Raw genomic sequence first — 25,345 nt, forward strand, 5'->3', positions numbered from 1 at the left:
TGCAGCATGAAGTTTGGAGACTACTCTGGTAAAAGTGCAAAAGTTTTGGATGTGTATTGAAGGTTCTTTTGAGTATGTAGCATATACAGATATGCATTCCTGAATTCTGCTAAGATTCCTGTTCTCCCATTTAAGAAGGATAAGTAGCCTGCCGTGGTTTGCCGAGGACATTTTTCTCATGTTCACTTTCAGGATAGCTATTATCATTAGCAGGGGCAACATTTATTACCCACTACAAAATGCCCTTGAAAAGGTGATGGTGAGCCATTCTCGTGAACCTCTGCAATCCTTCCGTGAAGGTGCTCCAACTGTGCTGCCGGGAAGTGAGGTCCAGGATTTAAACTCCAGCAAAGACGAATTTTCCAAATCAAGGTGGCACACAACTTGGAGGGAACCTGCAGGTGATGGTGTTGCCCTACATCTGCTGCCCAGCCTTTCTTGATGTGTTTGTTTGTAACTCAGTGGGTTTGTGGGACTGAAATATCCAATACAATACACCACAGAATGGTGAGTTTGACTTACATTTATGTTTTCCTTCTGTCCCATAGCACCACCACTAGAATTTTAAACAATGGCTCTCTCAAACCCAAGAAACCTCTACTCAGTGCTCCCTACCAGCAGCATCTGTTGTTCTTCGGAAGAAGGACCCCAGCATGGTGCACTCAGAATATCCCCAGAAGTGTGTTCTGCCAGTGAAAAATGAAGAAACAAACCTTTTGGTTCTGGAGGTTGTCCACAGGCCTGGGAGGGAAAGTGCAGGGAACCCTGCCATGATGAATATGATAAGGCAGTAGAACATTGGGATCTAGGGGCACCCAGGGCACCGAGAGAGTGGAAGGGACAGGAGGGAGGGTGCTGTGTGCAGCATGAAGGTTGTAGGCCGCTCTGGTGAACTTTCCTCTTCGAGAGGTGCGATAAATAGTGAATGAAGAGTCTCCTGAAGAGTGACTCAGCAGGTATCTGTCCTCTGGCAAACTAGGATTTAAAGAAAGAAAGAAGCATCAGTTACTAGTGTAAGCATTCACAGCCATCATTTTCCTGACCTAATTGCAAGAAATGGCAGGGATAACTCAGTGTGTCAAACAGCACTGGTGGATGGAGAAACAAGAGTTATGCTTCACTTCGAGACCATTTTTCTGAAATTAACTTAGTTTCTTTTTCTATAGGCACTGCCTGACCTACTGAGTCTCTCCGGTATTTTCCGTTTATTCCTGACTTCCTGCACCTGCAATCTTTTTAATGTCCAGCCATTTTCTGGGCTGATCACACCAGCCATGACCACTGAAAAGCCACATGCAAAGATTCATGCTTTGAATATGACTGAATTTGATCTCCAGGAGGGTGGGGCAAGGAAGCGAAGGTCTGGGGTGTCTAATTGTGGACTGACCACCACAGCACGCTCAGCAGACCTGGACAGAGGTTGAACAACGGCTTTCTCCTATTACATCCTTTCTTGTAGATTCCTGCACTTTCCTTCTCATTAATGTTTGGCCAACAGGCAAGCATTTTCTCCCTCCTTCTTTGTGTAAAAGTACTTCTATTTACGCTATTAATTTATCCAACCCATTGCAAATGGAACAAATATTCAGTATAACACCATTAAATTCAAAGTTCATAGTAAATTTATTATCAAAGTACATATACGTCACTATCTACAACCATACGATTCATTTCCATGCAGGCATATCCAGTAAATCCAACAACCATGAAGGACCACACCAACAGGGCTGACAACAACCAACGTGCAAAAGACAACCAAGTGTGCAAATACAAAAGTGAAAAAATGAAGAGTCCTTTAAAGTTTGTCCACAGGTTGTGGGAACAGATCAGTTAAAAGGCAGGTGAAGCTGAGTGAAGTTATTCCCACAGCTTCAAGAGCCGAATGGTTGAAGGGTAATAACTGTTCCTGAACTTGTTACTATGAGTCCTGAGGCTCCTGTGCCTTCTTCCTGATGACATCAGCAAGAAGCGGGCATGAGCTGGGCTGTGGGGGTCCCTGATGATGAAGCTGCTTTCCTGCAACAGTGCTCCATGTAGATGTGCTCAGTGGAGGGTAGGCTTTACCCAAGATGGACTGGACCAGATTCACTAATTTTTGCAGGATTCGCCACCAGGCTGTGATGTAACCAGTCAAATCCAGCACACATCTATAGAAGTTTGTCAAAATATTAGATGTCATGCTGAATCTTTGCAAATTCTAAGGAATTAGTTGTGCTGCTGTACCTTCTTTGTAATTGCACTTACAAGAACAGGACATCTAAAATGATAACACTGAAGAACTTAAAGTTGCTGACCCTCTCCACCTTTGAACCACCAAATGAGGACTGGCTCATGGACCTCCAGATTCCTTCTCCTGAAGTCTATAAACAGCTCCTTGGTCAAGCCATCTAAACATTTTTCTGTATTTTGACCCTGTTCATTGTTAATTGGTTTTTTTTCTGCTGCATACTAATTTCATTTTCTAATTCAAGACACATGAATATGAAGGGAATGTAGGGATACAGATGATATTCAGGAAGAAGACATTTAGTATAAATTAGCATGTATGAACTGTCTAATGCTGTTCTATGTTCCACTTCAAACACGGTTTTGCTCCTTGCTCCTTCGAAGTTCCCATCCCACCAGCAAGCCAAAGACCCCCTAGAAAATTGACAGCCATCAAAGTCACAGTGTGTGTTGTACTTATAGGAAAGTATTTGTAGTAGAACAAGGTGGAACTGAAGAATGCTCAAATCTTGTTCTATAGGCAACAAATGAGTGAGGGTATCAGCAGCAAGTGAATACAAGAACAGTAATAAAACAGGAGTAGGCTAAGTAGGCTATCTAGTCCATTAAGCCTGCTCCACCATTAAGATCATTATTGATCTGGCCATGGACTCAACTCCACCTACTTGCCTTTTCCCCATAACTCTTAATTCCCCTACTATGCAAAAATCTAATTTTGCCTTAAATATATTAATGAGGTAACCTTTACTGATACCCAGATTCACTGCCTTCTGGGAAAACTAGTTCTTCCCCATCTCTGTCCTAAATATACTCCCTTGAACATTGAGGCTATGTCCCCTGGTTCTGGTTTCATCTGGCATTGGAAACAACTTTTCTGCATCTGTCTTATCTATCTCTTTTGTAATTTATGTTTCTTTCAGATCCTCTCTCATTCGTTTGAATACCATTCAGTATGGTCCTAGGTGACTCATTGTCTGCTCATAGACTGAACCCCTTATCCCCAGAATCAACCTAGTGAATCATCTCTAAAGCAGTGTTTCCCAACCTTTTTTTTTAAGCTCTACACACCCCTAAAACACTTGCCCACCTCCCACTTAGGCATGATATATTTTTCAATGCCCCCATAGTGTAAAGAACATGTCTACTATGTGCTAACATGAGAAAAATTATTCTGGTTTAAATTTTTTATTTGTCTTTAAACCTAGCTTACACAGTACCTGTGCACTGTACAACAGCCTTAATATCAATGTGATCCCTGAGCTTGATGGTTGTTAGCAGGAGTTGAAATATCTGGTTCAAGTTGTGACAGCAAAAGCCGCAAGTTCCCACATGTCCAAGCAGTTTCTGTATTTTGTATGTTTTCACTCCTCTGAAACTTCTTTCAACAGGGTAGGAGGATCGAAATGCAATGAAGAGCAGTTTGGCTCTTCTCCAAATACCAGAAAACTTCATATGACAGTATAGCCACATACTACAAAAGCTGACATTTTTGAAAAGCACTTTTGCTTCTTCATCATTCTGAATTTTGATATTTTCTTCTTGTAAGCTCTCTTCCTATTCTTCCACCCTGCAAAGAAATGTCCAGACCAATCAAATTCTTCAAATGATTCTGAAAATCCTTCTTCAGTGACTGCAGGTGTAAGCAATACTCTTGCAAATCAATGTCTGTGAAAGAGAATGCCATACTTTTCATGCAGGGAAACTGTGGATAGATTCTTTTCCCAGTGTTTTGCTTATATATTTCCAATTTTTTTGACCCAAAACTGGACATTGCACTATTTGCCTGGATTAAATTGAAACTCTCACCATGCAGTTTCATACTTAGAATGTTCATTTTGTCATACAGATAGGCTAGGTATGCCTCATCTCCACGTAGAAGTTCAACCTTGTTTATCAAGCTCCCGTCGACTTTGAGGAAAAATTCAACCATAATGTCAAAAAGATCAAAGAAACATTTTAAGCAGCAGCCTTTCGACGGCCCACACACTTCAGTGTGTAGAAGCAAGCGTTCAAACTAACATTATCTTGGCACAACTGGTGAAATATTCTATTTTATAGATGATCATTAATTTTGTTGATAGCAGATATTACAAGAGTCGCTCTTGAAAAAAGTTGCTGGCTGAAGTTTTCGGCTGCAAGATGTTGCGGATGAATTACACAATGGGTTACAGACTTGGAATTTATTTTTTCATAAATGCCACTAAACCAGCATGGTCAACCTGTCATATATGGTGCTCCACCTGTTGCGCAAGAAATTATGTTCCTAATAGGAATACTTCTTTCTTCAAAGTACATTTTGAGCTCGTCATAGATTGACTCTCCGTTGATACTTGTTTTTAACTTTTTACAAAAGAGAATGTCTTCATAAACTTTTCCATTTTTGATAAATCATAAATATGCCATTAGCATTGCCTTGCTGTTTCCCACAGTTGACTCATCCAGTTGTATGCCAAATTGTTTTTTTGTAGCTCTATGCATAGTTGATATTCAATGTCTTCACTCATTTCGTCAATACGAGCTACAGAGTTTACTCAGAGGATTTGCCTTTAAAATACTGGTATCCATTTTGAGAATAGTGCTGAGCACTTCTGATATAGCAGACGTTATTAATCTTTCACCAGTTGTATGAGATTTTCCGCATTTTGCTATCATTTTGGAAATGTTATAAGAAGCAATGAGACCATTATCAAGGTCATTTTTAGCTTTCTTGGCAAATGACTCGAGTGTGCAATGCTTCTTTCATTTTGTGGAACTGAGTAATATCGTAAGTAGCCTTTTCAGGGTGTCTTTTACAGAGGTATTCCAACAATCTTAATGGTTTAATGGCTTCATTAGACAGTACAGTATTACAAATAAGACACATGAGGTGTCGCTGATCTGATGGGAATGGAATAAAACCACACTCCAGTAACATTACATTGTATTGACACACTTTCTGTAGTTTCTGTTTTTTAGCAAGATAAAAATTAAAGGCTTCACTGCCTTCAGACTCCAAAGCGATTACACTGTATGTATTTATTTTAAAAATAATTAACACAAACTGGGAATACCTATCGAATGCTGGCGACGTCAGTGAGTTGACACGATCGGTCAGGTCTCGTGCCTCAAGTTAGGGGCCGCTTACCCTTCCCCGCCACAAGAATCTTGAAAGTCCTCCAATTACTTCTATTTCCCCTTAAGACTCCCTTAGGACACATAACTATCCCCCGTTGGGAATCACTGCTCTAAAGCCATTATATATTTCTTCAGTTAAGAGACCAAAATTGCATGCAATACCCCAGCACCCTGTCCATTTGCAGCAAAACTTCTTTAAAATCTACATGCAACACACATAAAAGTTCCTGGTGAACGCAGCAGGCCAGGCAGCATCTCTAGGAAGCGGTGCAGTCGACGTTTCAGGCCGATACCCTTCGTCAGGACTAACTGAAGGAAGAGTGAGTAAGGGATTTGAAAGTGGATACGAGAGGATCATGGGACAGGAGGTCCGGGAAGAAAGACAAGGAGGTGGGGGAACCAGAGGATGGGCAAGGGGTATATTCAGAGGGACAGAGGGAGAAAAAGGAGAGTGAGAGAAAGAATGTGTGTATAAAAATAAGTAACAGATGGGGTACGAGGGGGAGGTGGGGCATTAGCGGAAGTTAGAGAAGTCGATATTCATGCCATCAGGTTGGAGGCTACCCAGACGGAATATAAGGTGTTGTTCCTCCAACCTGAGTGTGGCTTCATCTTTACAGTAGAGGAGGCCGTGGATAGACATGTCAGAATGGGAATGGGATGTGGAATTAAAATGTGTGGCCACTGGGACATCCTGCTTTCTCTGGCGGACAGAGCGTAGATGTTCAGCAAAGCGGTCTAAATCTACATCTTTGATTACATCTATAATTTAATATGCAATTAGTATTAATTCTAGTTTGAATAAAAACAGACAGCCAGGTACTTGCCACGTTACCAACACCTAACTAATGGACAGCCCATACATATGGATGAGTGTATGAGAGACTGGCAGGATGGGTGGGGATAGATTTGCTGGCTGCTGCAGGGCTACAGGTATTATCTGTCAGGTAGGACCAGGACATTTAGCATGCCTTCTCTCCCCATCCACCTCCTTGATCTGCAACGATTGGGGGCTGGACTCAATTGATCAGCAGAGCAATTGCTCAAGCTGAGCAGACTCAACTGCTCACCCACAGAGTCAGTTTCCTACACCTGCTTGCTCTCCCATCACAGTTGTTACTGTTCATTTCCAACTTATGAACAGTTGTGTTATGAATATTTCTCAGGTTTGGAACCCTGTTGTAAGTGGAAGCATACTGTATACCATGTATACATAATGTACAGCGTTGAAACTAAATGGTGAGATTCACACAGATAAGAAAGAAAGGAAAAAATTGGCACAGAAAGTGATAAACATAACACAGTTCCAACAATAGTCCAGACAAAATGTTTGATTAATCATGGAGGCACAAGAGACAAAATTGCCACAACTGGGCAGGACTCAGATCTTTTCTCCCAGTAGGACATTTAAGGCTATTGGGAGCTTAGGCTACTCAGTGCTCTTTTGCCTCAGAGAGATCAAAAAAGAAGAGAGCAGTATCTTGAGTAGGAGATACTTGGAGAGTGCACAACTGAATAAACAGACAAACGAAATGACTTGTTAAAACAAAAGCACTGAGGTCTCAACTTAATTTTGTCTGAGCTGCTGACAGTACGTCTCAAACCAAGACTTGGAAATTGTTTTCATGTCTGTACAGGATAGATGTTTAAAAAAACACTGTACAGTCTCTGTGCTGGAAATGGGAGCTGGTGACTGGTGCTTGAATGGCAGACTGCATCAGATTAATTTCAATTACTAGCACTCCACACTGTGAAGGGTCCTGCTTACTCAACAACAATTATCAGGCAAAGAATCAAGGATGACAGGGTGTTATAGAAACATAGAAAATAGGTGCAGGAGTAGGCCATTTGGCCCTTCGAGCCTGCACCGCCATTTATTATGATCATGGCTGATCATCCAACTCAGAACCCTGCACCAGCCTTCCCTCCATACCCCCTGATCCCCATAGCCACAAGGGCCATATCTAACTCCCTCTTAAATATAGCCAATGAACTGGCCTCAACAGTTTCCTGTGGCAGAGAATTCCACAGATTCACCACTCTCTGTGTAAAGAAGTTTTTCCTAATCTCGGTCCTAAAAGGCTTCCCCTCTATCCTCAAACTGTGACCCCTTGTTCCGGACTTCCCCAACATCGGGAACAATCTTCCTGCATCTAGCCTGTCCAATCCCCTTAGGATTTTATACGTTTCAATCAGATCCCCCGTCAATCTTCTAAATTCCAATGAGTACAAGCCCAGTTCATCCAGTCTTTCTTCATATGAAAGTCCTGCCCTCCCAGGAATCAATCTGGTGAACCTTCTTTGTACTCCCTCTATGGCAAGGATGTCTTTCCTCAGATTAGGGGACCAAAACTGCACACAATACTCCAGGTGTGGTCTCACCAAGGCCTTGTACAACTGCAGTAGTACCTCCCTGCTCCTGTACTCAAATCCTCTCGCTATAAATGCCAGCATACCATTCGCCTTTTTCACCGCCTGCTGTACCTGCTAATTATGTTGTAATTAGGCCCTGATTTCCTTCATCCAGCTATGCTACCAATTACAGAGGTGAGAAAGATGGAAGCCGGTGACCCAAGAGAAGGAAAAGACAATGCTATTAGTCAGGGTGGGTGGATTTTTCTTCACGGGTGCAGTAGTATCTGGATCTGAAAGGGAATGGGGACTGATTTAAGGACTAGTCCAGAGTTGAGTCTGGTAAAGGGAATCAAATAGGTCAGGCTTTGACCTGAAATGGGAATTGATATGGACAGGAATGGCTGCCCAATCCTATACTTCGCAATTCACTTGAAAGCCCAAAGTCAGGGTTCAAATCAAGATAAGGAATTTCAGAGGAATGCTGGATTTAATGTTCAACAACACTTCAGCAGAGAATCTGTAATTAAAGTGCATGTGCAGATGTTAAATATATCAAAGTTCACAAACAAGTCACGTTTGAATCAAGCTGCACACTTGCAGAGGAAATTTGGAAGAAAGCGCAGTTTCAGATGACGAGCAAAAGATCTTGAGTAACGGCAGAGTTAATAAGTCACAGGAGTTGCTGCCCCATCCCACTTCTACTCTGACACTGTTCCATCAAAGCCGAGCAATAACTTGAAGAACAGCTCATTTTTCAACTGAGTACATCACAACCATCAGGGCAACATGTGAATCCAACGAGTTTAGATAACCAGCCTTTCCAGTTTAACATAGAAAATAGGTGCAGGAATAGGCCATTCGGCCCTTTGAGCCTGCACCACCATTCAGTATGATCATGGCTGATCATCCAACTCAGAACCCTGTACCAGCCTTCCCTCCATACCCCCTGATCCCTTTAGCCACAAGGGCCATATCTAACTCCCTCTTAAATATAGCCAATGAACTGGCTTCAACTGTTTCCTGTGGCAGAGAATTCCACAGATTCACCACTCTCTGTGTGAAGAAGTTTTTCCTCATCTCGGTCCTAAAAGGCTTCCCCTTTATCCTCAAACTGTGACCCCTCGTTCTGGACTTCCCCAACATCGGGAACAATCTTCCTGCATCTAGCCCGTCCAATCCCTTTAGAATTTTATACGTTTCAATCAGATCCCCCCTCAATCTTCTAAATTCCAATGAGTATAAGCCGAGTCAATCCAGTCTTTCATCATATGAAAGTCCTGCCATCCCAGGAATCAATCTGGTGAACCTTCTTTGCACTCCCTCTATGGCAAGAATGTCTTTCCTCAGATTAGGGGACCAAAACTGCACACAATACTCCAGGTGTGGTCTCACCAAGGCCTTGTACAACTGCAGTAGTACCTCCCTGCTCCTGTACTCGAATCCTCTTGCTATAAATGCCAGCATACCATTCGCCTTTTTCACCGCCTGCTGTACCTGCATGCCCACTTTCAAAGACTGGTGTATAATGACACCCAGGTCTCGTTGCACCTCCCCTTTTCCTAATCGGCCACCATTCAGATAATAATCTGTTTTCCTGTTTTTGCCATCAAAGTGGATAACCTCACATTTATCCACATTAAATTGAATCTGCCGTGAATTTGCCCACTCAACTAACCTATCCAAGTCACCCTGCATCCTCTTAGCATCCTCCTCACAGCTAACACCGCCGTCCAGCTTCGTGTCATCCCCAAACTTGGAGATGCTGCATTTAATTCCCTCATCTAAGTCATTAATATATATTGTAAACAACTGGGGTCATAGCACTGAGCCTTGTGGTACCCCACTAGTCATTGCCTGCCATTCTGAAAAGGTCCCTTTTATTCCCACTCTTTGCTTCCTGTCTGCCAACCAATTCTCTGTCCACATCAATACCTTACCCCCAATACCCTGTGCTTTAAGTTTGCACACTAATCTCCTGTGTGGGACCTTGTCAAAAGCCTTTTGAAAATCCAAATATACCACATCCACTGGTTCTCCCCATCCACTCTACTAGTTACATCCTCAAAAAATTCTATGAGATTCATTAGACATGATTTTCCTTTCACAAATCCATGCTGACTTTGTCCGATGATTTCACCGCTTTCCAAATGTGCTGTTATCACATCTTTGATAACTGACTCTAGCATATTCCCCACCACCAATGTTAGGCTAACTGATCTATAGTTCCCCGGTTTCTCTCTCCCTCCTTTTTTAAAAAAGCAGGGTTACATTAGCCACCCTCCAATCCTCAGGAACTAGTCCAGAATCTAAAGAGTTTTGAAAAATTATCACTAATGCGTCCACTATTTCTTGGGCTACTTCCTTAAGCACTCTGGGATGCAGACCATCTGGCCCTTGGGATTTATCTGCCTTTAATCCCTTCAATTTACCTAACACCACTTCCCTACTAACATGTATTTCCCTCAGTTCCTCCATCTCACTGGACCCTCTGTCCCCTACTATTTCTGGAAGATTATTTATGTCCTCCTTAGTGAAGACAGAACCAAAGTAGTTATTCAATTGGTCTGCCATGTCCTTGTTCCCCATAAGCAATTCACCTGCTTCTGTCTGTAGGGGACCTACATTTGTCTTAACCAATCGTTTCCTTTTCACATATCTATAAAAGCTTTTACAGTCAGTTTTTATGTTCCCTGCCAGTTTTCTCTCATAATCTTTTTTCCCTTCCCTAATTAAGCCCTTTGTCTTCCTCTGCTGGACTCTGAATTTCTCCCAGTCCTCAGGTGAGCCGCTTTTCCTGGCTAATTTGTATTCTTCTTCTTTCTATCACAACTGGCCAGAACTACTATGTTTTTAACTTGGAACATTAACTCAGCTTTCTTCTCACCACTGATGCCATCTGACATGCTAGATATCTGTTTTTTTTCTTAAAACAACTGACTATTTGCCACTTTCAAGTCCACAAGACCATAAGATATAGGAGCAGAGGTAGGCCATTCCGCCCGTCGAGTGTGCTCCACTATTCAATCATGAGCTGATCTAATTCTTCCAGTCATCCCCACTCCCCTGCTTTCCCCCCATACCCTCTGATGCCCTGGCGAATCAACAGCCTATCTATCTCTGCCTGAAATACACTAGGTTTCCACAGCTGCTCATGGCAACAATTTCCACAGATTTACCATCCTCTGACTTAAGGTCCTCTGACATCTGTTAAAATGATGGACACAGTTGTTGGGAGTGACTTAAACTAATATGGCAGGGGGATGGGAACTGGTATGATAGAGCTGAGGATGAGCCAGCAGGTTTACAAATAGATGATAGATGTAACAAGAATGTAAGGAAGGAAAAGCCAATTATTGCGTACAAATGCAGACAGAGCAAAGAGTTAGATTGTATCACAGAGGCAAAATTCAAAAGGGCAAAGAATTCAGGGCTGAAGATGCTGTATTTAATTGTGCATAGCATTTGGAATAAGGTGGGTGAACTAATGGCACAATTAGGGATTGGTCAGTATGATGTTGTGGGCATCACTGAGTCGTGGCTGAAAGAAGGCCATAGTTGGGAGCTCAACATCAAGGGATATACTTTGTATTGAAAGGACAAGCAATGGTGTGGCTCTGTTAGTAAGAGATGGAATTACATCTTTAGAAAGAGGTGACATAGGGTTAGAGAATGTTGAATTTTTGTAGGTGGAGTTAAGAGCTGCAAGGGTGAGAAAAACACCATTATGGGAATCATATATAGGCCTCCAAATAGTAGCCAAGATGTGGGGATGAAATCGCAAAGGGAGCTGGAAAAGGTACGTAATAAGGGTAATGACACAATTGTAATGGGGGACTTTAAATATGCAAGGGAATTGAGAAAATCAGGTTGGTTTAGGATCACAAGAGATGAAATTTGTTGAATGCCTACTGAATGGCTTTTTAGAGCAGCTTGCTCTTACTCGGGGAAAGGCCATCTTAGATTGGGTGATGTGTAATAACCCAGATCTTATTAGGGAGCTTAATGTAAAGAAACCCTTAAGAGGCAGAGATCATAATATGATTGAATTCATACTGCAATTTGAGAGGGAGAAGCATAAGTCACATGTATCTGTATTGCAATGGAATAAAGGGAATTACAGAGGCATGAGAGGGGAGCTTGCCTAGGTGGATCGGAGAAGGATACTGGCAGGGTTGGCAGAAGAGCAGAGGTGGCTGAAGTTTCTAGGACTAGTTCACAAGGTGCAGGATAGATATGTCTCACAGAAGTTGCACGGGGTAGGCAACCGTGGCTGACAAAGGAAGTTACGAACTGTATAAAAGTTAAGGAAAGCGCGTATAAGATAGCAAAGGTTAGTGAGACGTATGATGATTGGGAGGCTTTTAAAATCCAACAAAAGGCAATAAAAGCTACAAGAAAGGAAAAGATGAAATATGAGGGCAAACTAGTCGATAATATAAAGCAAGATACTAACCGGTTTTCAGTTATATAAAGTGTAAAAGGGAGGTGAGAGTTGATATTGGACCACTGGAAAATGACGCTGGTGAGGTAGTAATGGGGGCGGTCAAAGAAATGGCAGATGGAGTTCAACCCGGAGAAGTGTGAGGTGGTACACTTTGGAAGGACAAACTCTAAGGCAGAGTACAAAGTAAATGGCAGGATACTTGGTAGTGTGGAGGAGCAGAGGGATCGGGGGGTACATGTCCACAGATCCCTGAAAGTTGCCTCACAGGTGGATAGGGTAGTTAAGAAAGCTTATGGGGTGTTAGCTTTCATAAGTCGAGGGATAGAGTTTAAGAGTCGCGATGTAATGATGCAGATCTATAAAACTCTGGTTAGGCCACACTTGGAGTACTGTGTCCAATTCTGGTCGCCTCACTATAGGAAGAATGTGGAAGCATTAGAAAGGGTACAGAGGAGATTTACCAGAATGCTGCCTGGTTTAGAGAGTATGCATTATGATCAGAGATTAAGGGAGCTAGGGCTTTACTCTTGAGAGAGAAGGAGGATGAGAGGAGACATGATAGAGGTGTACACGATAATAAGAGGAATAGATAGAGTGGATAGCCAGCGCCTCTTCCCCAGGGCAGCACTGCTCAATACAAGAGGACATGGCTTTAAGGTAAGGGGTGGGAAGTTCAAGGGAGATATTAGAGGAAGGTTTTTTACTCAGAGAGTGGTTGGTGCGTGGAATGCACTGCCTGAGTCAGTGGTGGAGGCAGATACACTAGTGAAGTTTAAGAGACTACTAGACAGGTATATGGAGGAATTTAAGGTGGGGGCTTATATGGAAGGCAGGGTTTGAGGGTCAGCACAACATTGTGGGCCGAAGGGCCTGTACTGTGCAGTACTATCCTATGAACTTAATGGGTACTTTGTATTTGTCTTCACTGTGGAAGACACTAGCAGTGTGCCAGAGGTCTATGAGTGTCAGGGAACAGGAGTGAGTGTCATTGCTATTACAAAGGAAAGAGTGCAAGGCAAACTCAAAGGTCTTAAGGTGGGTGAGTCACCTGGACCAGATGGACTACATCCCAGAGTCCTGAGAGAGGTTACTGAAGAGATAATGGATGCATTGGTCATGATCTATCAAGAATCACTTGATTCTGGCATGGTCCCAGAGGACTGGAAAATTGCAAATGTCAATCCACTTTTTAAGAAGGGAGGAAGGCAAAAGAAAAGAAATTATAGGTCAGTTAGCCTAAACTCAGTGATTGGGAAGTGGGATGAGGTTTTGGGGTACTTGGAGACTAATGATAAAATAAGTCAAAGTCGGTATGGTTTCTGTAAAGGGAAATTTTGCCTGACAAATCTGTTAAGAGTTCTTCGAGGAAGGTGGACAAAGGAGAGGCAGTGGATGCAATTTATTTGGGTTTTCAGTAGGCATTTGATAAGGTGCCACACATGAGGCTGCTTAAAAAGATAAAATCCTATGGTGTTACAGGAAAGATACTGGCATGGATAGAGGAATGGCTAAGAGGCAGGAGGCAGCAAATGGGAATAGAGGCTGCCAGTGACCAGTGGTGTTCCTCAGGGGTCTGTATTGGAACCACCACTTTTCACATTGTTTGTCAATGATTTGGATAACGGAATTGATGGCTTTGTGGCAAAGTCTGTGGATGATACGAAGATAGGTGGAGGGATAGGTAGTGCTGAGGAAGCAATGTGATTGCAGAAGTACTTCGACTAATTGGAAGAATGGGCAAAAAGGTGGCAGATGGAATACAGTGTTAGGAAATGTATGATAATGCACTTTATAATAGTGTGGACTATTATCTAAATGGGGAGAAGGTTTAAACACCAGAGGTACAGAGAGACTTAGGAGTCCTTGTGCAAGGCTCCCAGAAGATTAATTTACTGGTTGAATCTGTGGGAAAGAAGGCAAATGCAATGATGGCATTTATTTCAAGGAATAGAATATAAAAGCAAAGAGATAATCCTGATGCTTTATAAGACACTAGTCAGGCCTCACTTGGAGTATTGTCAATAGTTTTGGGCCCCTTATCTCAGAAAGGATATGTTGTCATTGGAGAGAGTCCAGAGGAGGTTCACAAGGATGATTCCATGAATGGAGTAGTTAACATATGAGGAGCGTTTGGCAGCTTTGCACCTGTACTCACTGGAATTTAGAAGAATGCAGGGGTATCTCGTTGAAACCTACCAAATTTGAAAGGACTAGATAGGGTGGATAAGGGGAGGATGTTTCCTGTGGTGGGGGTATCCAGAACTAGAGGGCACAGCCTCAAAATTGCGGGGTGACCTTTTAGAACAGAGGTAAGGAGGAATATTTTTAGCCAGAGAGTAGTGAGTCTGTGGAACACTCTGCCAGTGACTGCGGTGGAGGCCAAGTCTATGGGTATATTTATGGTGGAATTTGATAGTTTCCTGATTGGTCAGGCCATCAAAGAACATGGCGAGAAGGCAGGTGTATGGAGTTGAGCTTGATCTGGGATCAGCCATGAAGGAATAGCGGAGCAGCCTTGATGGGCTGAATGTCCTAATTCTGCACCTATGTCTTATGGCCCCATTTTTCTAGATACTGCACGTCTCCAATAGGTTCCATTTGGCTTCGTACTACCGCTTCGATAAAAGATTGCTAACCGCTATTCTATTCATATACTGTATTCCCTGTTTCCCAGATTTATTTTTCCTCTTCATTTTCCCTCTTATTATACTTAGCTTGGCTCCCTCTTGAAGAATTCACCTGTCAACATCACGTATCCTCTTCTATGCTGATTTCAGCATATTCTCCATTTCTCTCATTATTCAGGGAGCTCGGGCTTTGGTTTCACTATCTTTCCTTCTTGTAGGAATGCGTCCAGCCTGTTCCTAAAGCATCATCTTCTGAAAGTTAGATTATTCTGTTATTGTTTCTCCTATCAAGCTTTGCTTCTATTTCTCTCTTGTTTGATTCCCTCTTACTTCACTGAGTGAATATATCGGTGTTCAGATTGTTACTTGCCCTTCTTTATTACTAATTTAGACTTCATAATGCTATGATGAATCTTTTTCACAAATGTTCTCCCATTGACAGGGTCCACCTCATTCTCCAGCACCATATCCAGTAATTCCTCCATTTAAGTTGTGCAACAAGTAGTTATGATCTCAAATTCAATGCCTGAAAGGGTCCTGAAAGCCGTAAATGCTAATTTTCAGGATAGCACTGGCTAAATAATGGAAAGAAACAACATATTTCAGTGGCACAAGAAACAAGCAAGGAAATGGGACTAATTAGACTGTCTTTAATAAATGTCAACCAAGACCCAGTCAGCCAAATGGCCTCCTTCTGTTTCTGTGAATAAATGAATAAGGAAGAATGAGGTGTGAATTCTTTAAAGCTGTGCCATGTAGTAGAGAAGGGAACTAGACCAACAGATTTTACAGCACTTTTAACCCAGCAAAATATCTTAAGGTGTTCACAGAATTATTAATTGAAATCCAATCTTGAACCACATATAAAAGCTTAGTGACCATCTTCAAATGAGAATGATTAAGTGGTTTACAAAGGAAATTCAAGAGCTCTGGATTTTGAGAGTGGAAAAGACAGCTGCTAATGGTGAAACTATCAAGTTCAGAGATGATCAAAGTTCAGAATTGGCAGAGCATGGTGACTCGGAGTACTGCATGCTGTAGTAATCACCATTCTATAGGAAGGATGTGATGGTGCTAGAGGGCATTCACAACAGATTCACTAGGATGGTAGATATGGGATAGGCAGGGTTGTTTATGCTGGAGCAAAGAATGCTGAAAGGTGACCTCATATATGATATGTAGGACACAATCCTAATGTAGGCACATAGGATTAGTGTCTTTGGGCTAAAAGGTCAGCATGTATATGATGGGCCAAAGGGCCTGCTTGATGCCACACTCACTTCATTGGAATAGATTACCGAAAGAAAGGGGCAGAGCTTTGAAAACAACATTTTCACTCTGTGACACAAGAGATTCTGCAGATGCTAGAAATCCAGAGCAACACACACAACATACAGGATGAGGAAAGAAGCTTGGGAGCTGATAATCGGAAAAGGCAAAGGAACCTGTTAGACGAGAGTAGACCATAGGAGAAAGGGAGGGAGGAAAGGCACCAGGGGAAGGTGATAGGCAGGTGAGAAGAGGTGAGTGGTCAGCATGGAGAATAGAAGAGGAAAGGGGAAGGGGAAAATTCTGGAAGGAGAAATTGATGTACATACCATCAAGTTGGAGGCTACCTGGACAGAATATGAGGTGCTACTCCTCCACCCTGAGTGTGACCTCATTGTGGCAAAAGAGGCAGCCATGGGCTGACATGGCAGAATGGGAATGGGGACAGGGACAGGAATTAAAATGGCTGGCCACTGGGAAATTCTGCCTTTCGTGGATGGACTGGAGGTATTCAACAAAGCGGTTTCCCAGTTTAAGTTGGGTCTCACCAATGTAGAAGAGGGGCACTGGAAGCAGCAGACTACCCCAACAGGTTCACAGGTGAAGTGTTGCCTCACGTGGAAGGCCTGTTTGGGGTCCTGAATGGAGGTGAGGGAGGTGAACAGACATTTCTGTTGCTTGCAGGGATACATGCCAGGAGGGAGATTAGTGGGGATGGACAAATGGACAAAGGAATCACAGAAGGAGCAACCCCTGTAGAAAGAAGAGAGGTGGGGGGGGGGGTAAAGATTTGTTTGGTGGCAGGATCCTGTTGAAGATGGTGGAAGCTGAGGATAATGATGTGTTGGATGCAGAGGTTCATGGGGTAGCAGGTGAGGACAAAATGTACTGTAACCCAGTTAAAGCCCTGGAAGGATGGGGTGTGCACTGATGTTCAGAAAATGGAATAGATGCAGATGAGGGGAGCATCAACGGTGGAGCAAGGGAAACCCCACTCTTTAAAGACGACATCTCTGATGTCCTGGAAAAGAAAGCCTCATTCTGCGAACAGATATGGGGGGAGATGAATGAACTGAGAAAAGTGAGTAGTATTTTTACAGGAGACAGGGTGGGAATAAGTACAGTTGAGACATCAGTGGAAATTGGTAGGCTTCTCAAAGTTATCGGTAGGTAGTTTGCCTTTAGAGATGGAGACAGAGTTTGAGAAAAGGGAGTGTTGTGTCAGAAATGAACAAAGTGAATTTAAAGGCAGAGTGGAAGTTGATGAAATTAAGTAGGACAGTGAAATTCAAGACAAAGGTGGCAGAGTTTGGATGAGTAGTCTATTTTTTGTCATAAATCGCTTCCTAAGCACTGACTTAGCAGACTGTTTCTCCACTGACCAATGAAATGGCAAGGGCTCACTTCATATGACCCTTAGCTACCTAATCCCAACTGGAGCACTTCCAGCAACAATCCACTTCTTATTCTCACACTCTTCTTCTGTGAACAATCTATTCTTTGTATTCTCCTCTTAGAGATCAATGACATAATGGTGAAGATATTGGACGAGTAATCCTGATGTCTCAAATCCCACCTGGGTTGCAGGGTAAGCCAAATCCAGTTAATTTAATGGTAATTACCCATCCACAGATTGGTTGAAGACTCATTTAGTTCATTAATGATCTTCAGATAAGAAACTCTACTACTCTTACCCAGTGTCATCTGAAATGGCTGATTTCTTTAGGGAATTCGGGGATGGGCAGGAACTGCTAGTTCTGCAAGCTACTTAGTGAATAAATGAAAGCTCATGGATGCTGGGATCTGGAGAGGGAAGAAAAAACAAACGGATGGAGGGTTGGGTAATAGCTGTGAAGAGAAAGGAACGTTTGATGTTTAGGTTGAAACCATGCACTTAATGAGCCCAGAGCTGCTGGAGACACGGCACCATGACACTGGGCCCAAACTCCACATGTGAGAATTCAAAAATCAGAGGTGCAAAAGGGACTTAGGAGTCCTTGTGGAGGACTCTCTAAAGGTTAACTTGCAGTTTCAGTCAGTGGTAATGAAGCTAAATGCAATGTTAGCATTCATTTTGAAAGGACTAGAATACAAGAGCAAAGATGTAATGTTGAAGCTTTATAAGGCATTGGAATATGTGAGCGGTTTTGGGTCCCTTATCAAGAAAAGATGTGCTGGCATTGGAGAGAGTCCAGAGGAAGTTCACGAGACTGATTCTGGGAATGAAAGGATTAACATACAGAAGCATTTGATGGTTCTGGGCTTGTACTTGCTGGAGTTTAGAAGAATGGGGTGGGGGGGTTTCATTGTAATCTATCAAATATTGTAAGGTCTATGTAGAGTAGATGTGGGGAGGGTGTTTCCTATGGTGAGGGAGTCTAGGACCAGATTCATGGTGTTGTATATACATGTGTCTGTGATTGTGCTGCAAGTTTTTCATTGTAGTGTACCTCACCACACTTGTACACATGGCAATTGACTTGACTCCACTTGAATGTTTCTGTTGTGCTTATGCTCTCTTCTGCCAGGTACAAAATTGTTCCTTGGTTATAACAAGTTGCTAATTTCTTTGAACTCTCTCATTTCACCTTGGGATTTGGTACAATTTTTATTGAGAGGTGTAGTCTTGAATAACATCCCACAGTTTCATCAGCCACATTTGGAATGTTTTGTTTTTCTTTGAGGTTATAAAAAAAAGTTACCAAGGCAAACCGTGAACAGCTTCTCATGGAGTCTCTCACCTCCCAAGAGGTATTTTATACAAAGTACGTTACCATTGTTTCTGAATCTTCTATTTATCACTTAAATCAGGTTTTTGACCTTAGCACAGGCAAATAACAAATCTTTTCAATGTCATTAAATATCTAAAGTTAGTGGACCTTCGTGGCCCCTATAATGCTTGATACAGTTGTCCAGTTATCTTTTTCAAAGTCCACTGTTGTTCAGCTGGGCGTGAGTGAGCTACTAGTTCCATTCAGGTCAATCATAAGAATCACCCGTAATGGTTTCTCTCACATCTGTCCTCTAGCCTCTGGTGCACCCCAATGGTCTAATGATCCTACTATTTCTCATTTACATGTCACATAGTTTGTGAAGACACAACAATAGGTCAGAAAGTAAAATCTGAAGATGATATAACGACTAGAGAGGGATACAGGCAGGTCAAGTGAGTGAGAAAGATTTGACAAATGGAGTATAAAGTGGGAAGATATGAATTGTCCATTTAGGCAAACAAAGATATATATCATTTACATGGTGAGAGATTACTGACTTGAGGTGTGGAAGGTTCTTGGTCTTGAGTGCATGATTTGCAAAGGGCAAGGATGATGGATCAGCAAGTAATTAAAAAAAGTGATAGAATACTGTCATTAACAGCTGGGTGAGAAACAATGAAAAAGTGTTTAGAGTTTGACTGAGTAATTTCATATCAACCCAAAGAGAAAAAAAATACTAATATTGCAGTGACAATATAAATAGGACTCCTGTGGGATGGTATGGAATTCTGTACTTCACAAAGCCTACATAGTGATTTTTTTTTTAATGTGCAAAGTTCTGGATAGGGAGTTTAAACATAGATGGAAATTGCCGATCAGTATATCAGTTGAGGATAAATAAAAGAGAGTTTAATAGAAATAGGTAATTTCTCATGATTAATGTCATATATTACCAGAGGGAAATGAATACAAATGTAATGAAGTTACACCTCAGTTACAGAGGCCTTGTAACCAATGTGAGGTTAGAACAGGGGTCCCCAACCTTTTTTTGCACCGTGGACCGGTTTAATATTGACAATATTCTTGCGAACAGGCCAACTGGGGGGGGGGGGGGGGTCAAGTAGGGTTAAATTCACCTCAACATGTCTTTTACAGTTAGGGTTGCCAACTTTCTCACTACCAAATAAGGGACAAAATTAGCAGTCAAATCCCGGTACACTTTACCCCAGAAAAGACTACCATGACCATGAAGCCTTGCGTGTGCGCATGTGAGTACGTGCCGATTTTTCCCCACAAAACCGTTTTGCCTTTATCTTCCCGACTATACTGTACATACATTATTTCTACTTTGTATAGGCTGTGTATTTATCATATCATTCCTGCTTTTACTATATGTTAGTGTTATTTATTTTCGGTTTTATGTGTTATTTGGTATGATTTGTTAGGTTATTTTTTGGGTCTGGGAACGCTCAAAAATTCTCCCCATATAAATTAATGGTAATTGCTTCTTCACTTCACGTCAATTCGGCACGAGAGGTTTCACAGGAACGCTCTACCTTAGCGGGGGGAATACAGGACGAGGGCGGTCCCGTATGGGACAAACCAATTTAGCCCGGTATAAGGGATGTCCCGGCAAATACAGGACAGTTGGCAACCCTATGTTCAAGTTCAACAGTTCGTGACAGGGAATGAGGAAAGGTGCAGCTGACTCATATCGTTTCCTCAGGGCCCGGTAGCACATGCTTTGCAGGCCGGTGGTTGGGGACCGCCGGTTTAGAAGAATGAGAAGGGACTTTACTAAAATATACAGTGTTCTAAGAAGTGTAGAGGGAATGTTTCTGTCTGTGGGTGAATCTAGATCTGGGGCATCTGTGAGTCATACAAGAAGGAACCAGGCCCCTCAGCCCTAATGGCTCATGCTGATTAAAATTCCCATTAAACTCATCCTATTTGCTGGCATTTGCCATCTTTCTCTAAACCTTTCCTACTTCTGCTCCTGTCCAAGTATTTTTTTAATGTTGTTAGTGTACCTGCCTCAACCACTTCCTCAGGTAGCTTATTCCACAGGTAGCTTATTCCTCAGGTAGCTTATTCCACAGGTAGCTTATTCCTCAGGTAGCTTATTCCACAGGTAGCTTATTCCTCAGGTAGCTTATTCCTCAGGTAGCTTATTCCACAGGTAGCTTATTCCTCAGGTAGCTTATTCCTCAGGTGGCTTATTCCTCAGGTGGCTTATTCCTCAGGTGGCTTATTCCACAGGTGGCTTATTCCACAGGTGGCTTATTCCACAGGTGGCTTATTCCTCAGGTGGCTTATTCCACAGGTGGCTTATTCCACAGGTGGCTTATTCCTCAGGTGGCTTATTCCTCAGGTGGCTTATTCCACAGGTGGCTTATTCCACAGGTGGCTTATTCCTCAGGTGGCTTATTCCACAGGTGGCTTATTCCACAGGTGGCTTATTCCACAGGTGGCTTATTCCACAGGTAGCTTATTCCACAGGTAGCTTATTCCACAGGTGGCTTATTCCACAGACAACTCTCAAGGTGAAAAAGTTACCCCTCAAATTCCTGTTGAATCCCACCCCTCTCACCCTAAACCTAATCTTCTAGTTCTTGATTCCCCAACTCTGGAAAAAAGGCTGTGCATATTCATCCTATTTATGCCCCCTACGATTTCTTGCACCTCTATAAGATCGGCCTTCATTCTCTTACACTCCAATGGAAACAAAGTCCCATCCTGCTCAGCCTCCCTCTATAACTCATTCCCTTGAGTCGCAGGAACATGGTCAAATCTCCTTTGCACTCTTTTCAGCTTAATGGCACGTTCTCTGCAGAAGGGTAACTAAAAGTGAACACAATATTCCACATGCAGCCTCACCAACATCTTCTAAGACATAATATCCTACATCTATATTCGGTGCCTAGATGATGAGGCATGCCAAAAGCCTTTTTTTAAAAACCACCCTGACTATCTGGGACTCCACTTTCAGGGATCCATGTACTTGGAACTCTAATGTCCCTCTGTTCTATGACATTCCCCTAAGGCCTACCAATCACTGTGAAAGACCCACCCATATTTGTCTTCCCAGTACACAACTTGTACTTACTCAAATTAAACTCCATCTGCCAATCCTCGGCCTACTAGTCCCGCTGATCAAAATGCCTCTGTAATTCTGATCATCATTACTATTGTTTACAACACTGCATATTAAAGCATCATCTGCAAACTTACCATGATTTTCCTCTAAATCATTGATATAGATGATAAATAGCAATGGGCTCAACACCAACACCTGGGAACACCACTAGTCACAGTCTTCTACTCCAAGAAACAGTCTTCCACACCACTCTTTGCATCCTACCTTCAAGACAATTCCATATCCTATTGTCCTGCTCCCTTGGATTCCATGCTATTTTTCCATTGCAGTCAACCACTTGGAACCTAACTGAAGTCCACAGAGAGAACGTCTACCACTCTGATCTCATCGGCCTTCTTGGTTACTTTTTCAAAACACCTAATCAAATTCATTAGGTTTTAACTCCCATGCAGCCATGCTGACTATTCCTAATCAATCCATGTCTTTCTAAATACACATATATATTTATTCCTCAGAATCCACTCCAGTAACTTACCTATGTAGATGTTAGGCTTACTGGTCTATAGTTCATTTCCAGGTTTTTCTTTGCAGTCCTTCTTAAATAAAGGCACAACATTAGGCACCCTCCAGACCTCTGCCACTTCACCCATTGCAAATGATGATGTATCACAGCCAGAGCTCCTGCAAATGCTTCTCTAGCTTCCCACAGTGTTCTTGGATATGCCTGATCAGCCCCTGGGGATTTGTTCATACACTTTAAAATGTCTAGCACCATCTCTGCTGTAATGCGGACTTTCCTCAAGACATCCCCATTAACTCTTCATATCTTTCTGCACAGTAAAAAAAAAAGAGGAAAAATATTCATCGAATTATGTAACCATCTCCTGTGGTTCCACATACAGTTGCCCACTTAAGTCTTTGAGGGGCCCTTTTCTCTCTTTAGTTAATCTTTTTTCTCTTAATGTACTTATAATTTTTTTCTGGATTCACCTTAATCTTCTCTGCTTAAACCATCTCATGCTCCTTTCTGCCCTTCTGATTTCTGTTGAGAATGCACCTGCAAGCCCTATAATCCTCCAGGGACTCACTTGATCCCAGACTATTCCACCTGCCCTCCACCTTTTCTCCTGACCAGAGCCTCAATATCCCTCATCATCCAGGGTTCCCTACTTCTACCAGTCTGGCCTTTCACTCTAACAGGAGAATTCAAATCTTGCCATAAGACTAGAAGATATAGGAGCAGAATTAGGCCATTTGGCCCATCGCGTCTGCTCTGCCATTTCATCATGGCTGATCCAATTTTCCTTTCAGCCCCAATCTCAGAGCATTCTGACCGGCTGCATCACTGTATGGTATGGGGATGGGGGGGCGGGGGGACGGCTACTGCACAGAACCGAAAGAAGCTGCAGAGGGTTGTAAATTTAGTCGGCTCCATCTTGGATACTAGCCTACAGAGTACGCAGGGCATCTTCAAGTAGCGGTATCTCAGGAAGGCAGTGTCCATTATCAAGGACCTCCAGCCCTTTTCTCACTGTTACCATCAGGCAGGAGGTACAGAAGCCTGAAGGCACACACACAGCGATTCAGGAACAGCTTCTTCCCCTCCGCCATCTGATTCCTAAATGGACATTAAACCCGTGAACACTACCTCACTTTAAAAAAAAATTATTTCTCTTTTCTGCATGATTTTTAATCTATTCAATATATGTATACTGTAATTGATTTACTTATTTTATTCTATGTGTGTTTTTTCTTCTATGTTATGTATTACATTGAACTGCTGCTGTTAAGTTAACAAATTTCACGTCACATGCTGGTGATAATAAACCTGATTCTGATTCTGATCTTCTGCCTTCTGCCCATATCCCTTCATGCCCTGACCAATCAAGAATCGATCAACCTCTACTTTAAATATACATAAAGACTTGGCCTCCATAGCTGCCTGTGGCAAAAAAATTCCAGATTCACCACTCTCTGACTAAAGTTGTTCCTCGTCATCTCCATTCTAAAAGGGTACCCCTCTATTCTGAGGCTGTGTTCTCTGACCTTACACTCTCTCACCATTGGAAACATCCATTCCACTTCCACACTGCCAAGGGCTTTCACCATTCAACCGGTTCGATGAGGTCACCCCTCATTCTTCTGAATTCTAGTGAATACAAGCCGAGCCATCACTCTCTTCATATGACAAGCCATTCGAGCTTGAACTCTCAATACCTCACTTTTAAAAGTCTCCCACTTGCCAAACATCCCTTTGCCTGCAACGAACCTACTTCAAACAGTTGTATGTTCCTGTCTAATACCATCAAAATTTACCTCGCCTCAATTTAGAATTTTAACCTGTGTACCATCTATTTTCCTTTCTAGCTTAAGACTAAAGTGCTCCCCCACTAGCATATCAGTCACTTGTCCTGCCCTATTTTCCAAGAGCAGCTCAAGCTTTGCCTTTTCCCTAGAAAGGCCTTCTATATGGATTGTTCGAGAAAATTATTATTTGCGGATACAATAGGGACTTTTAAGAGCCTCTGAGATAGGTAGATGGAGTTTAGAAAAATAGAGGGCTATGTACTAGGGAAATTCTAGGCAGTCTCTAGAGTAGGTAACATGGTTGACACAGCATTGTGGGCCAAAGAGCCTGTAATGTGCTGTAGATTTCTATGTTCTATGAAACTTCCTTGAACACTTTCCCTGGAGGAAACATGAACTCCCACAGCCCCCAATGATCCTGGATTTCAGTCTCTGAGGTTGACGTGTGAGCAGCCTTCAGGATGGTGAACCCAAAAAAAGCACCCGCCCAGATGGACTAAAAACCTGTGCTGATCAACTGGCTGGAGTGTCAACTGACATCTTCAATCTCTCCTTTCGGTAGTCTGAGGTACCCACCTGCTTCAATTATATCAGTGCCTAAGAAGAACGTGTCTCAATGATTATCATCCAGTAGCACTTACACCCACAGTGATGAAGTGCTTTGAGAGGTTGTGATGAAATATATTAACTTGTGCCTGAGAAACGAATTGGATCTGCTGCAATCTGCCTGCCGGAACAACAGATCCACAGCAGATACCATTTCATTGGCTCCTTACTCAGCCCTGGAACATCTGGACAGCAAAGATGCATACAAAAGGATTACAAGGACGACTTTATAGACTACAGCTGGGCATTCAATACCACCCTACCTTCAAAACTAATCAATGAGCAAGTCCTTGGGCTCAATACCTCCTTGTGCAATTGGATTCTCAATTTCCTCACCTGCAGATTCCAGTCAGATTTTTTTATATTTCAAAATATACTTTATTCAAAAATAAAATTATGTACAATCGACCATTCAATATCTGTCAATCCTTTACAGACGTTTCCATTACGGGCTTTACATTTCCAGACTTTTAGCCACTCACGTGATGCTCTGTTGTTTCATCTTTCCACACCATCGTTGAGGGGCATACTCCCCACCACCCGACCCTTCACACTCCCGCGAGAGAAGAACCCTAAACTGTGGTCC

At 42.5% G+C, this 25,345-nt stretch overlaps 1 protein-coding gene across 3 annotated transcripts in view; it reads right to left on the reverse strand.

Moving 5' to 3' along the window:
• ice2 (interactor of little elongator complex ELL subunit 2) overlaps nt 1-25,345 on the reverse strand; it is a 133,925-nt gene that overhangs the window by 10,381 nt on the left and 98,199 nt on the right. For all 3 annotated transcript variants that reach the window (XM_063070969.1, XM_063070968.1, XM_063070970.1), the window contains exon 14: nt 714-975. In XM_063070969.1, coding sequence (XP_062927039.1) covers nt 714-975 — 262 coding nt within the window. The remainder of the gene's footprint in view (nt 1-713; nt 976-25,345) is intronic.

The sequence above is a fragment of the Mobula hypostoma genome, chromosome 18, assembly GCF_963921235.1.
Source record: "Mobula hypostoma chromosome 18, sMobHyp1.1, whole genome shotgun sequence".
Taxonomy (NCBI): Eukaryota; Metazoa; Chordata; class Chondrichthyes; order Myliobatiformes; family Myliobatidae; genus Mobula; species Mobula hypostoma.